The sequence below is a fragment of the Gobio gobio genome (genome assembly GCF_949357685.1).
Source record: "Gobio gobio genome assembly, chromosome: 17".
In the NCBI taxonomy this organism is placed as follows: Eukaryota; Metazoa; Chordata; class Actinopteri; order Cypriniformes; family Gobionidae; genus Gobio; species Gobio gobio.
This window is the reverse complement of record NC_137110.1, coordinates 3,064,198-3,078,997: the sequence shown is the minus strand read 5'-3', so window position 1 is coordinate 3,078,997 and position 14,800 is coordinate 3,064,198. Positions and strand designations below refer to the sequence as shown.

General features: G+C 38.1%; 1 protein-coding gene across 1 annotated transcript in view; it reads right to left on the bottom strand.

Annotated features, from left to right (window-relative positions):
- Positions 1-14,558, bottom strand: part of ilrun (inflammation and lipid regulator with UBA-like and NBR1-like domains) — a 30,089-nt gene extending 15,531 nt beyond the window's left edge. The window contains exons 1-4 of the mRNA XM_079841041.1: positions 14,267-14,558; positions 13,320-13,474; positions 10,658-10,855; positions 2,650-2,954 (exon numbers count right to left, since the gene is read on the bottom strand). Of these exons, the coding sequence (XP_079697167.1) occupies positions 2,650-2,954; positions 10,658-10,855; positions 13,320-13,474; positions 14,267-14,430 (822 nt within the window). The 5' untranslated portion in view covers positions 14,431-14,558. The remainder of the gene's footprint in view (positions 1-2,649; positions 2,955-10,657; positions 10,856-13,319; positions 13,475-14,266) is intronic.
- Positions 14,559-14,800: the final 242 nt, after the last annotated feature.

Sequence of the window (14,800 nt, the reverse complement as noted above, 5' to 3'; positions counted from 1 at the left end):
AGAAGTGTTGGAAAGAATAATACTTTTAAACATGAAACTAAACCGCCAGTAGGTGGCGGCAGGTGACGTCTTAATGAGCGAGTCATTGAGTCATTTAATCAAATGATTCGTTCGGGAATGAGGCAGTTGTTTATGAACGGCTTATTGAATCTTTGACTCAACCGATTCATTTCAAATCATTCAATAATGAAAACAGTTGAGTGTCGCTGTTATGGTTCTGCTGTGATCTTTGTTTAGAACTATTTTCGCTGCTGAAATAGTACAAAAACAGTCAATATCGCATCTAAAATGTAGGCGACTTTATATTAATTACTTGTTTTTTGAACTGTAAAATTAAATCGGTGTCACATTTTCAATCGTGATGGTATTCAGCACTCTTTGTCGTGTGATGTTGCTTAACTGTATCGTATATGTTGTAGATATAAAAACTCCACATTTCAAATTATGTTAACCCTCTGGGGTACTTCATTTATGGGTCACATTCAAGACCTTCGGGTCAAAAATGTCCCAGAAAAATCAATGGTGTGTGTATGTATATATATATATATATATATAAAAAATTGTTTTTATTTTTTTATTAAAGCTGTATTTAATTTTAGTGTCAAGCCTAGGCCTCATGAAAGCATGAGATCGGTGCTATCCGGTGGACACATTGAGCATCTCTATCACGCAATAGCACATTTTTACCACTATAGTGGATCTTGCGTTTTATAAAATAAAATTTAAAAATTGTAGTTTCATCGGAAGGGTCCGAAACTTGGTGACTTTATTGGTACTTAGTATATGAACACCCAAAAAATTGGGGACAGGATTTGAAAAGTCTAAGTGGTCGTAAAAAAAAAAAGTCACACTCAGGACCTTCGGGTCAAAAATGACCCCCATAGGAAATGAATGGGAAATTAGTTTTTTTGTGCATACAATCTACAAATCAGCCAGGATGCAGAAAAAAAGGACTCAATAGTGAAGATCTCTAAAACATCAAGAGTGCAAAACAGACAAAAACACACGCACACACAACTGAACGCGTGCCATTCCAAAAGCTAATTGTGTTTTTGTGTGTGTGTGAGTTTTTTTGTCTATTTTGCACTCTTGAAGTTTTAGAGATTCACCCCTTCACTGTTGAGTCTTTTTTTCTGCATCCTGGCTGATTTGTAGATTGGCAAAAATATGAAAATGCCGAGTTTTTCTGTGCATACAATTTCCCATTCATTTCCTATGGGGGTCATTTTTGACCCGAAGGTCCTGAGTGTGACTTTTTTTTACGACCAGACTTTTCAAATCCTGTCCCCAATTGTTTTGGGTTGTTCATATATCAAGTACCAATAAAGTCAGCAAGTTTCGGACCATTCTGATGAAGCTACGATATTTTTAAAAAAATTATAAACCGCTTCGGGTCATTTTTGACCCGAAGTACCCCAGAGGGTTAAAAGGTTAGTTCACCCAAAAATGAAAATAATGTCATTTATTCCTCACCCTCATGCCGTTTCACACCCGTTAGACTTTCGTTCATCTTCAGAACACAGATGAAGATATTTTAAACATATTTAAATCAGTTCATGTGAGTACAGTGGTTCAATATTAATATTATAAAGCCAGGAGAATATTTTTGGTGCGCCAAAAAAAGCTAAATAACGACTTATATAGCGATGGCCGATTTCAAAACACTGCTTCATGAAGCTTCGGAGCGTATCGAATCAGCGGCTCGGAGCGGCAAAGTCACATGATTTCAGCAGTTTGACACGCGATCCGAATCATGATTCGACACTGAATCGATACGCTCCGAAGCAGTGTTTTGAAATCGGCCATCGCTATATAAGTCGTTATTTAGCTTTTTTTGGCTCACCAAAAATATTCTCCTGGCTTTGTAATATTAATATTGAACCACTGTACTCACATGGACTGATTTAACTATGTTTAAAATATCTTAATCTGTGTTCTGAAGATGAACGAAAGTCTTACGGGTGTGGAACGGCATGAGGGTGAGGAATAAATGACATTATTTTCATTTTGGGTGAACTAACCCTTTAACTGAGTTTCTCTGTGTCTGCTGCTCTCATTAGTTGTGATTTCTCCTGACTCGTTACTGTCAGTTCATTATAGATTATGTTATTATCCACTATCATCACTTACACTAAATGAATGCAGAATCATTCTTGCGTTTTGGTGACTCCCAAGTTATAGAGGTTTTAATCAGGATACAAGCAAAATTCTCTTTCACTTGCTCCTTTAAAAAACCCACTTGTCCAGTACAAGCGTTAATATCGAGCCCTGCATTATAAATGTCTTTACTGTCACTTTTGATTAATTAATGGCTCTTTGCTGAAGAAATGCAATTTCTTTCAAATGAAAATCTTACCGACCCCAAACATTTGAACGATTTGACGTTTTAACCAGTGATTGTATTTTAATTTGATTATATTGTAATTTAAGAGTCTCTTCTTGGGACTCACGAGTGCATTAAGAGGGATTTCATTTATTTTTAATCACCATATCAGCAAAGATTAAATTCACGGCAACATTTTTAACTAGCACCCATGTTACACAATAAGAGTAAAAATGCCATTAAAGTTGAAAGCAATGAATTGATCTTCACACCACATTATAATGCTAATCTTCATTCAACTCAAATACTTCAAATGGCATACATACCTGGCTGTAAGTCACTACTGATAAGTTGTTTTGGAGACCATTTGGTGTAATATTTACAGAGCTGTGATTGAGTCCATTTTGATCTTGCTGAATGGAGTCCAGTGGGGCCTCCCATTGGCCCCCGGGGTCATTTAGATTATCCTCATTGGTGTCCTGCTTGTTCTTCTGTGGCGAGGCGAAGGGGTTGAAGCCTCCCTCCACACTGCGGTGAGGCTGCGTGTTGAACTCCGTCTCGAAGGAGGATAACTGCTGTGTGACGCCCAGCAGGCCTCCCTCTTCCACACTCAATATCACCCAGATCACATCTAAACAACAAGCGGAATGAGGTGAGCCATGCGTCCTTCAAGTCACCAAAGCTCTGAATGGCATTTTACTATTACCGAACTCTGTACTTTTAAAGGGTTAGTTCACCCAAAAATGAAAATTCTGTCATTAATTACTTACCTTCATGACACCCGTCAGACCTCCGTTCATCTTCAGACACAAATGAAGATATTTTAGTGTAAATCTGATGCTCCGAAAGGCCTCCATTGGCTCAATGGTTCACTCTCAAGACGTCGTTACAAAGTCCATCTCACTACAGCGGCTCTACAATAACTTTATGAAGTGACGAGAATAGTTTTTGTGCGCAAAAAAACCCCTAAATAACGACTTATATAGTGATGACGATTTCAAAACACGGCCTCATGAAGCTTCGAAGCGTTATGAATCAGTGAGTCGAATCATGATTCGGATCGCATGTCAAACCGCCAAACTGCTGAAATTTGTCGATTCAAACCGCTGAATCGACTCACTGATTCATAACGCTTCAAACCGCTGAATCGACTCACTGATTCATAACGCTTCAAACCGCTGAATCGACTCACTGATTCATAACGCTTCAAACCGCTGAATCGACTCACTGATTCATAACGCTTCAAACTGCTGAATCGACTCACTGATTCATAACGCTTCAAACTGCTGAATCGACTCACTGATTCATAACGCTTCAAACTGCTGAATCGACTCACTGATTCATAACGCTTCAAACTGCTGAATCGACTCACTGATTCATAACGCTTCAAACTGCTGAATCGACTCACTGATTCATAACGCTTCAAACTGCTGAATCGACTCACTGATTCATAACGCTTCAAACTGCTGAATCGACTCACTGATTCATAACGCTTCAAACTGCTGAATCGACTCACTGATTCATAACGCTTCAAACTGCTGAATCGACTCACTGATTCATAACGCTTCAAACTGCTGAATCGACTCACTGATTCATAACGCTTCAAACTGCTGAATCGACTCACTGATTCATAACGCTTCAAACTGCTGAATCGACTCACTGATTCATAACGCTTCAAACTGCTGAATCGACTCTCTGATTCATAACGCTTCAAACTGCTGAATCGACTCTCTGATTCATAACGCTTCAAACTGCTGAATCGACTCTGATTCATAACGCTTCAAACTGCTGAATCGACTCACTGATTCATAACGCTTCAAACTGCTGAATCGACTCACTGATTCATAACGCTCCAAACTGCTGAATCGACTCACTGATTCATAACGCTTCAAACTGCTGAATCGACTCACTGATTCATAACGCTTCAAACTGCTGAATCGACTCACTGATTCATAACGCTTCAAACTGCTGAATCGACTCACTGATTCATAACGCTTCAAACTGCTGAATCGACTCACTGATTCATAACGCTTCAAAGCTTCATGAGGCCGTGTTTTGAAATCGTCATCACTATATAAGTCGTTATTTAGGGTTTTTTTGCGCACAAAAACTATTGTCGCCGATTCATAAAGTTATTGTAGAACCACTGTAGTGAGATGGACTTTGTAACTTTAGTCTTTAGTGTCTTTTAAGGGTCTTGAGAGTGTAAAGTGCATTGAGCCAATGGAGGCCTTTCAGAGCATCAGATTTGCACTAAAATATCTTCATTTGTGTCTGAAGATGAACGGAGGTCTGACGGGTGTCCAACCACATGAGGGTCAGTCATTAATGACAGAATTTACATTTTTGGGTGAACTAACCCTTTAAGGGTACTGACTAAATTACTTAACATTAAATCAATCGGTACCAAATTTCGGTACCTGAGAACACATCTGGTGATGTAGACTAGCATCTGTGAATATTAAACCGCAAAAAGACTATTTAAATGTGAATTCTGCACATCTCTGTGAATGAATGGAACAGACGCACGGTTTAATTTACCTTACACACACACACACACAGAATCGCACATGACGGTCGTGTGTTTTCCATCTCTGCCGTCTCGTATGAATGCATGAATGAATGTCATCTCCAGAGCCACTGAGTCACTTCAGCAGCATTTTACCGTTTCATTGAGAAAAAATTTCTCCGTTGAGAAAAACTACCGTCATAACAGACACACAGAAACTCAAAGGTCTTCACGGCAACCCGTCAAAATAAAAGTTTGGTTTAACTTGACAAATATATTACTGTTGTACAGTAGAATTTAGATACGTCTCAGGTGTAATAATAATACTAACACTAATATTATAATAATAATACATTATCAAAACTTAATTTAAGTAATAAATCACAAGTTTTCTTCCATGTTTTAATTTTACCAGTATAAAGCTCAGTTGTGCAGCTTTGCTTGACAAAAAAAGTTTAATGTTTTCATTTGATTACCAGAAGATACACAACACTTTTCACAGAAATTTAATTAAAAAGAAATTATATGGTTGTTTTATGAATTCAATTAATTAAGTAGCTAGTAGCCTACAATTTACTGGTAAATATTACAGTATACAAACATCACATAGGGCCCTATAAAATCCGTTTTATTATTTCCCAAATTCCATTCTTTCCGTTTTAATTTTTGCAAATTTTTTTTTTCCCGTATTAATTTTTGGGAATTCAGTTTTTTTTTTTACCCTTAACCGTTATTTTTGTCGTAAAAATTGTGTGCTTTTAATGTAAATATAATCTGACATAAAATAGGAATTACCTTAAATTTATTGAGGTAACAAACATCACATTTACTCAGTACTTTTCAGGACAAATACGGCACTCTAAGTACTTCAAGTAACAACAAAATATTAGTGCTGTGAATTGATAACAAAAAACTGAATTAATCACTTTTTTTTCTGTAATTAATCATGATTCATTGCAATTAAAAAACATTGGAGTTTTTATTATTTTGTAGGGCTGTCAAAAGATTAATCGCGATTAATCGCATCCAAAATAAAAGTTTGTGTTTAAATAATATATGTGCGTGTACTCTGTTAATTATTATTTAAATATAAATACACACACAAGCATGAATATATTTAAGAAAAAAATATTATTTTTATATATAAAACATTTATATTTATATATATTATAGATTATATAAATGTATATACAGTATATACATGCAAATTTTTCTTAAATATATACATGCTTGTGTTTATTTATATATAAATAATAATTAACACAGTACACACACATATTATGTAAACACAAACTTTTATTTTGGATGCGAATAATCGCGATTAATCTTTTGACAGCCCTATTATTTTGATATTGTAATTTCAGTTACTCTCCAAATTAATGTAGAAACAACATAAAGACGGTATATTTTAAGTATGTGTTGTATTGTCATGTTTTTATGAATGAAGGCCAGTATCACTGATGTCTCTATGAAATATTAATGACGTTACATTACAGGATAACTGAAAGCTGCCAATTTCAACATTTATTAGGCTTTAAAAAAAAACATAACTTTTAATTTAATTTAACTAAAAACAATCTTTACATAAACCCACTATAATCAATGTTATATTTACCCATGACCTTCCCTGTTAGACATAGCCTACACAGAAATTGAATAAAGTTATCAAACACCTTTCTTAACTGCATAAATGTTAATTGAAATAGATTAATCATCATTAAAGCTACAATTTTCCTGTTGTTATTTGATGAACATTAATGACAGACATTATCAGTGCTACTGTCACTTTAAGATCAGCCGCTGCTGAACATGATGCGGATCTGACGCTGTCTCGTGCATCTCATTTTCTCTCAAGTTCATTTAAGACATTATTTTCCATACAGTACATTAAAGTGCATTAAAAACAAGGCGAAATACAGCAGTACTCCCAGAGGAAGCTGATCGGCTCAGCACTGAGGGCTTAGCGTTGAGTTTCTTAACGTTTCCGCCAACGAAAGCAGAGCCGTGGAGCCGCTTCGCCATACTTTCAGTGTTTTGAAGGCGGAGCTGAAATGACGGGAGGGATTGTGTCGCCCAGATTTGCTTCACCCGGTCTGCATTTTCACCAGACATTCATTCTCCCACACAAAACAGTGTTTCATTCCAAATATGTCAAATTCCGCGTTAACACTAGATTCCGCGTTAATATGCCAATTAACCTATCGGTAAGCCCCTCCCCTCAAACGCAGATGAGCCAATCGCAGTTGAGTATCAGTTGCGCTGGGACCAGAACTCAGACATCTTTAGGTTTCAGCGTCATAGAGAAACAGTGGAAAATCCGAAGCTCTCATCGGTTTGATGGTGTTTATGCTACACAAATGCTCAAATGTCGTACTTGAGGAACTGTAGCACTGACTCCAGGGATCCTGAGAGGATTTTCTGTTTGTCAAACTCTCGTTAAGTTACGATTAAAGTCCCTGCTAACATACAAACCGAAATAACTAACTGTTCTCACGTCATGTGACACTGTAGGTCAAAAACACATTTCAGTGCCTCTCCATATTAAACTGGTTATATGTAAATTAATTTAATTTTAGATATGTTTAAGGTCTACATTATCTGTCCAACTAATGAGGGCTCATATTTTGATGGGTATTATAGTCTACAGGTAGTGAAAGGAAGAGCTCGCACGCAGTTTATCGGAGTTGTTTTGCAGATACAAAGTTTACCAGTTATTAACTGCACCCTCGAAAAGCCATAAGCTCTGAGTGTATGTTTGTTTACTGTTAGTTGTGTGAGTGTTTTTGTGTAATTTGCTGTGTGTGTTAATGGTAATGCAACGGAGAGAGAGAGTTTGTGAATGAGGCGTTAATGCGCACTTCTTATGCTTTGTTTGTTCAGCTCTTACGATGATTTTTTGGAGTGAATAACGATGCAATAAACTTGATAAACCATCAGTAAAGTTTAGCCATCATTCGGACGGGATATACGCTACAATCTGTGTCCAAAAACATCTCGGGATAAGGTTTTCACACGGACAGCTGTCATTGTAAGATATAGCAACTCCGTTTGTTTGTCCGAGTTAGCAACAGTAACTAAGGGGGGCGGGGCTTACCGATAGGTCAATTACGCGATTCCGTGAATGCGGAAATTATAGGGCCCTAATCACTGACAATGGCAGACAGAGAGCAGGGCAGCTCTGGCATAATCTCAATAACACTTCTATAAATGACTTACAGTTTCTTTACATTTATTGATGTAAACATCCCCTAAAGTACCGAAAAAAGGTACCGATTAAAATGTGAACGGTACCCAACCTTAATTACTGTGACCTATATGAGAACATTTATTTCACAACAACGATACACGCAAGGAATAATCCACGGCTAGCTGTGCATTAAAGGGATAGTTCACACAAAAATGAAAATGACCCCATGATTTACCCTCCCTCAAGACATCCGAGGTGTATATGACATTCTTCTTTCAGACGAATACAATATGAGTTATATTAAAAATGTTCTGGCTAATCCAAGCTTTATAATGGCAGGCCAAAATTAAGCCAAAAAAAGTGCTTCCATCCATCATAAAAGTGCACCACACGGCTCTGGGGATTAATAAAGGCCTTCTGAAGCGAATCCATGGGTTTGTGTAAGAAAAATATCCATATTTATCACATTATAAAGTAAAATATCTAGCTTTCAGCGGACCTCCTTCCATATTCAACTTATGAAGAAACCTTTCGCAGGAAAACACTTACGCCGATTTCACATGCAGCTGAACCGCGCAGGGCTTGAGTATTGCAAATACAGACGAATATCGTCCCTTTTGTCACCTTTTCCGCTGTTCTCCTCCGACCCCTGTCTGTCTCATGCTTTGATTTATAATGGGCAGCATATCTGCTGCAAATCAAACTACGCTTTTGGTTTTGAATGAGCAACATCTAGCAGCGAAAAATTACATATTGCGCCTTAAAATGGAGAGACAGAAATCTCTCAGGTTTCATAAAAATATCATCATTTGTGTTTGGAAGTTGAACAAAAACAAGTGAAACAAGTTTGAGTTATACCTTATTAATAAAGCTGAAAAATAAAATTATACTGTTTACATCAACGATACATATTAGGGCTGGGCGATAAAACGATAACGATATGTATTGCAATAGTATCAATTAAAAAAATGCATTAGATAAAACGTTCAATCTTTTTTTTTCTTCGTCGGAAGAAACCAGAGGTTGCGAAGCAAGTTTGGTTGCATAAACAAAGGCACTCGCTCTCTGGTAACCAAGGGAGTGACAGACTAACAGCCAATCATGTAACTGTATTGTTTTGGTTGCGCCATATCATTGTCTCGTGTTGGATTCTTCAGTAAACAGAACCGGCGTGGAGTGATAAGTGGAAAATGAGTGCCAGAGCGTGGAGGAAATTGTTGATAAAACAGGAAAATAAGTCAGCTCGCCAGTAGGATGGCAGTTTTTTGGATTTTATAAGTCCGACCCAAATTATGCAAGACTGTCTTGTTTATACTTTCGTCTGGCTCCGCAGCGCGAGCCTCGTTTGTTTGGGGACGTGTTTATACTCGACGCTGTGCTATTCTTGACTTTGGCGGAATCTGAAATCGCCCCCTAAACCCTCAATCACTATTCCCTACTTTAATCTACTAATACAGTTCACTTGAAGGAGTGAATGAAAACAAGTGAGCAAATTCGGACAGTGTGTACATCGTCTGTACACTCCTTATTGCGGTGCAAAGTGGGATAGAATGAGTGCACTCAATAACGTCCACTATGGTTTCGGACACCACTACAAATGGCTGTCCCTTCAAATAGTGCCAAATGTAGGGTATAGGGGGCGATTTCAGATTCAGCCTTTGAAACGACATGGAGAGGTAATGTTACTCTGCATCAGTGCCTTATGACAAAGCATCTAAACGCTAACAGTTACGAAGAAATAACGGAGGCACTGCACCTTAATGTTAAGAGATAATGGTTAAAGCTACACTGTGTAACTTTTTTAGTTTATTCTTAGCTAAAAACACTTAGTTCTTTCAAAAATATATGTGCTCATTAATGTATATTTACTTCTTTCACGTAATAAAGTATTCTCGTAAGTTTATAATATGCCATTGTAAATAAATACGGGTGAGGGTTCGAATGCGGGTCGCCATGTTGCCCCTCCATCTTGAAAGTACATTAGCCAAAGAGGGACATACCCGTAAACTCAAGCTTCGCCTTTGGCGTTTTAACACTCGATGGCACCGTGTCCAATGTGGACGAGGTCCAACTGGTCGCCATGTTAATCTTGGACTAAATCGGCCACCGTAGGAGTTAAAACGAGAGGAACAGAAACTAATATTCACTGGATGGTCATATACCTTTTCACCACTAGATGGGGGAAAATATCACACAGTGTAGCTTTAAGTGTTCATTGTGATTTTAGACTTGTGTTTAAATTTGAATTATTGGAGTGTTTTCCATGGTTGTGTTGACATTTCTGCCTTTATAACAGGGGATTATAATCAGAGGAAGGTTACTTTTAAAATAAAAATATTTAAATGTAAAATATTTTTCTCCTGGTCCTTATTTTAAATAGGTCATAAAACATATCAATATCGACCGATATGAAACACTTGTATCGTGATACAGTTTCCAGCCTTATCGCCCAGCCCTAATACATATCGTCACATTTTTTATATTGCGATATCTCAACAAGATTTTACAAAATGACCACAGTGTTTTCCTTTTCAGGTGAACTATCCCTTTAAAACTGTCCTTGCATAACATTCCACACGGTTTCTTTAGCTCAATGTCATGAAAGCGTTGACTGTAACTCCTATGGTTTGCGTCTCACCTCCGTAGAATAGTCCAGTGGCTGTGCACATCCTCCACTGGCCTTGGTACATGCCAGCAACGGCTGGACTGCGCATCTGCACACTGACGTCCGAGATCTCCTGCGGGTCCAGAGACCGCACCATCACCATATTCACGTGCCCAAACTGATCCCCACCAACATACTTCAGACACACACCTGGGGGCCACGACTCTGCGCCTGCAACCACAGGAATGACGTCAGGATTTAACACTGAACACAACAATATGAACATTTATTTTTGACATTGTTTTCCACTATGAAGGAATATTTAAGGTACAATGTGTAATGCTGCGTTCACACCAAACGCGAATTGAGCGTCAAAATCGTGTCTACCGCGTCTAGTTTCACGCGCGAACATTTTGAATGTCGAAATCGAGCGTTTGAAGCTAAATTGACACGCGTTCAAGGCACTCCAGGAGAAATATGTCTTAAAACACCACTCTGCCTCTTTTCATTTTCATAAAAAAATATATATTAAGCATTAATAGCCACACAAATGTGGTCCAGGCAACTCCTACATTATCTTCACTGCATGTATATTTAAATATCCTTAAAATATGAAGTTATGAAACTTCTTTGCCCTCAGTCAAAACGATTTGGCAGACAACAAATTATAGATTCATGAGAGCAAAGATCGGCCGTTAGATCTACACACGATGCACCACCACAGGACATCATTGCCCTGTGATCGCCTGGATCTCCCAACTCCACAAACACAAGATTTTTACACAAGTGTTTCACTGCATCTATTGCCCGATTGATCTAGCGCTTATTTTCGATTAGTCGACTAATCTAACGATTATTTTTTTGTCCAGTTGATCTAACGCTTATTTTCGATTAGTCGACTAATCTAACGGTTATTTTTTTGCCCGGTTGATCTAACGCTTATTTTCGGTTAGTCGACTAATCTACCGGTTATTTTTTGCCCGATTGATCTAGCGCTTATTTTCGGTTAGTCGACTAATCTACCGGTTATTTTTTGCCCGATTGATCTAGCGCTTATTTTCGGTTAGTCGACTAATCTACCGGTTATTTTTTGCCCGATTGATCTAGCACTTATTTTCGATTGGTCGACTAATCTAACGATTATTTTTTGTCCAGTTGATCTAACGCTTATTTATTTTCGATTAGTCGACTAATCTAACGATTATTTTTTTGCCCGGTTGATCTAACGCTTATTTTCGGTTAGTCGACTAATCTAACGGTTATTTTTTGCCCGATTGATCTAGCGCTTATTTTCGGTTAGTCGACTAATCTACCGGTTATTTTTTGCCCGATTGATCTAGCGCTTATTTTCGGTTAGTCGACTAATCTACCGGTTATTTTTTGCCCGATTGATCTAGCGCTTATTTTCGGTTAGTCGACTAATCTACCGGTTATTTTTTGCCCGATTGATCTAGCGCTTATTTTCGGTTAGTCGACTAATCTACCGGTTATTTTTTGCCCGATTGATCTAGCACTTATTTTCGGTTAGTCGACTAATATACCGGTTATTTTTTGCCCGATTGATCTAGCGCTTATTTTCGATTAGTCGACTAATCTAACGATTATATGAATTGTATTTCAGGTGTATAGTGTACTTAAGCCATTTTATAAGGAAATATATGAACACAAGACGCATTTTAAACATATGTATAACTAATGATACTATTCATCATAAAATGTACACAGAGTAGGCCTAATTAGGAAATGTGGTTTACTATAATAGTTGAGTATGATTTACTTATTGATTGTTGTCAATAGTAAACGAAAATGCACTTGTATTTATCTGCAAAAGGTTCACATACTGGAGCTTTCAGATAGTGTTAATGTAGAACTAGTCGTCTATTTTGAAGATATACATGTGCATAAACAACGACTAAAGCTGCCCAAACTTCAAAGACACATTTAAATGATTACAGACGTTACAGAGCGGAGAAAGCACCGTTTTATTCGGCTTCCGTTTAAAGCACTCCCACACTTTTGAATGTGTATCAGTCTGGCTTTATATATGATAAATGATCATTTTCACTATGCCCGGGAGCAGAAGCCGCCATTATTCTCGATCTGTTCTATTCTAGAACGTAAATAATGTGACGCGTCGACGCATTTCACTCATGTTGACGTATTTTCGTCGACGCCTCGTCAAAACGCAGGGCAGGAACATGCTTGACCAAGGGAGTTTTTAATTTTAAAAACACACGTATAAAACAATAAATTGTAAGTTCTGTCATATGTGACCCTGGACCACAAAAAAAGGAGAGTGAGATTTATGCATCATCTGAACGCAGAATAAATAAGATTTCCATTGATGTATGGTTTGATAGGACAATATATGGCCAAACTATTTGAAAATCTGGAATCTGAGGGTGCAAAAAAAGAGAAAATATCCTTAAAAGTTGTCCAAGTCCTTAGTAATGCATATTACTACTAATAATACATTTATGATATATTTACAGTAGGAAATTAACCAAATATCTTAATGATCTTAATATCCTAAAGATGTTTGGCATAAAAGAAAAATTGATAATTTTGACCCGTACAATGTATTGTATAGATATACTCCAGGTTTTGTGCTCCAGGGTCACATGTTCTTTGCCGTGGTATCAAGGTATTTTAGTCGAAGTCATAATTTTGGTATACAACCAGAAGAAAAACTCACCTGTGTTCTGTATCCTCCATGTCTTTGTGAACTGTGTGTCAGGAGGAACGGATTCCCCTTCTCCAATCGTCACATCTTCCACAAAAGACATTGACGGCGTGTTGATATTTGGACTCTCAAAGTCATAATATGCACCAATAGCTGCTTGAAGGTTCCTAATTGGGCACAAATACAGACAGATCAACATGGGAGATGCAATGATAACAACATGATGCATAAAGTGGCCAGAATGTGAAGTCCAAAACAAAAGAAGGGAGGGACAAACTTGTGTGTATGAAAGTACGCTCAAGCATTACGTAACTCTGAAGAAAACTTTACAATAGCCTTTCCATGTCAACAAACACCAAGATAACGCAAATAAACCGCTTAGCGTGCCGTTTATACAAATGAAAACTAATATACAGCACTGTAACGGTATTTCTGAGGAGTCGTGACTGAGCAACACTAAACAATGTCTGTGGCTCAAAACATAGTGAGACCCCTAAATAGACAGCATTTTGAAAGTATGACCCTAGTCAGTAGCATTTCAGGTCAGGCAAACAAACAAGAACGCCGTTTAGATACAAGGGTTTGAAACACAACCACTATAGTAGCGAGCTGCTAGCACAAACAAGCTACATGTTTGACAACCGACACAAATAAAAACAAAGCACATAATATAAGAACACGTTTGAGGAAATGTATTTGAAAGAAGCGTACTGTTTAAAATATCACTTCTGTCGTTCATATGAACCGAAATGTGACATTTGTTGTCTTTGTAAACAGTCAATTAGCCATTAGCTTGTTGTGTTTTTCGCTTTAGCTTTATTTAAACTCTACTGGGCTCTGGGTAACTGTCCTCGCGAAGCTATTTTTTGACGTGTACGGCATTTTACAGTTGGGAATCGCAGCCGCGAACTGTTTATGTTCCGTTCAGCGGTAGGCCGCAGCCGAGTCCCCGGACTCACCAGTTGGTCATGTCCAGGAAGAAGGCGCAGCCAGCCGGGTTGAGCTGAAAACCCAGCAGCCTCTGAAACTCCGAGATGAGGACATCTTTATCCGTGGTGCCCATGCAGCTGAATTTTTGCATGAGCTCCGGATCCAGGTCTATGTCCATGCCCTCCATGAGCATGCGGCTGTCCCGGGGATGAGTTTTAATTGAGTCCGAGGCCTTCTCCAGTCATAACAAGCGACCCGATAACAAGCAGAGTACGCATGGCTGCGGGCGGGGCGTGACGTCACGTGCGACGTAACTATGGCGCGGGGGAACGTCAGCTGTTGCTATTCGACTGCGGCGTGTCGTAATCCGGGGCATTCATGCAAATATGGGCTTCTAGTACAGCCTTAACATCAGTAACTAAGTACATTTACTTGAGTACTGTACTTAAGTACACTTTTTGAGTATCTGTACTTTACTGGAGTATTATTTTTTAGGCATACTTTTACTTTAACTTCCCTACATTTGAAAGACAAATATCGTACTTTTTACTCCACTACATTTC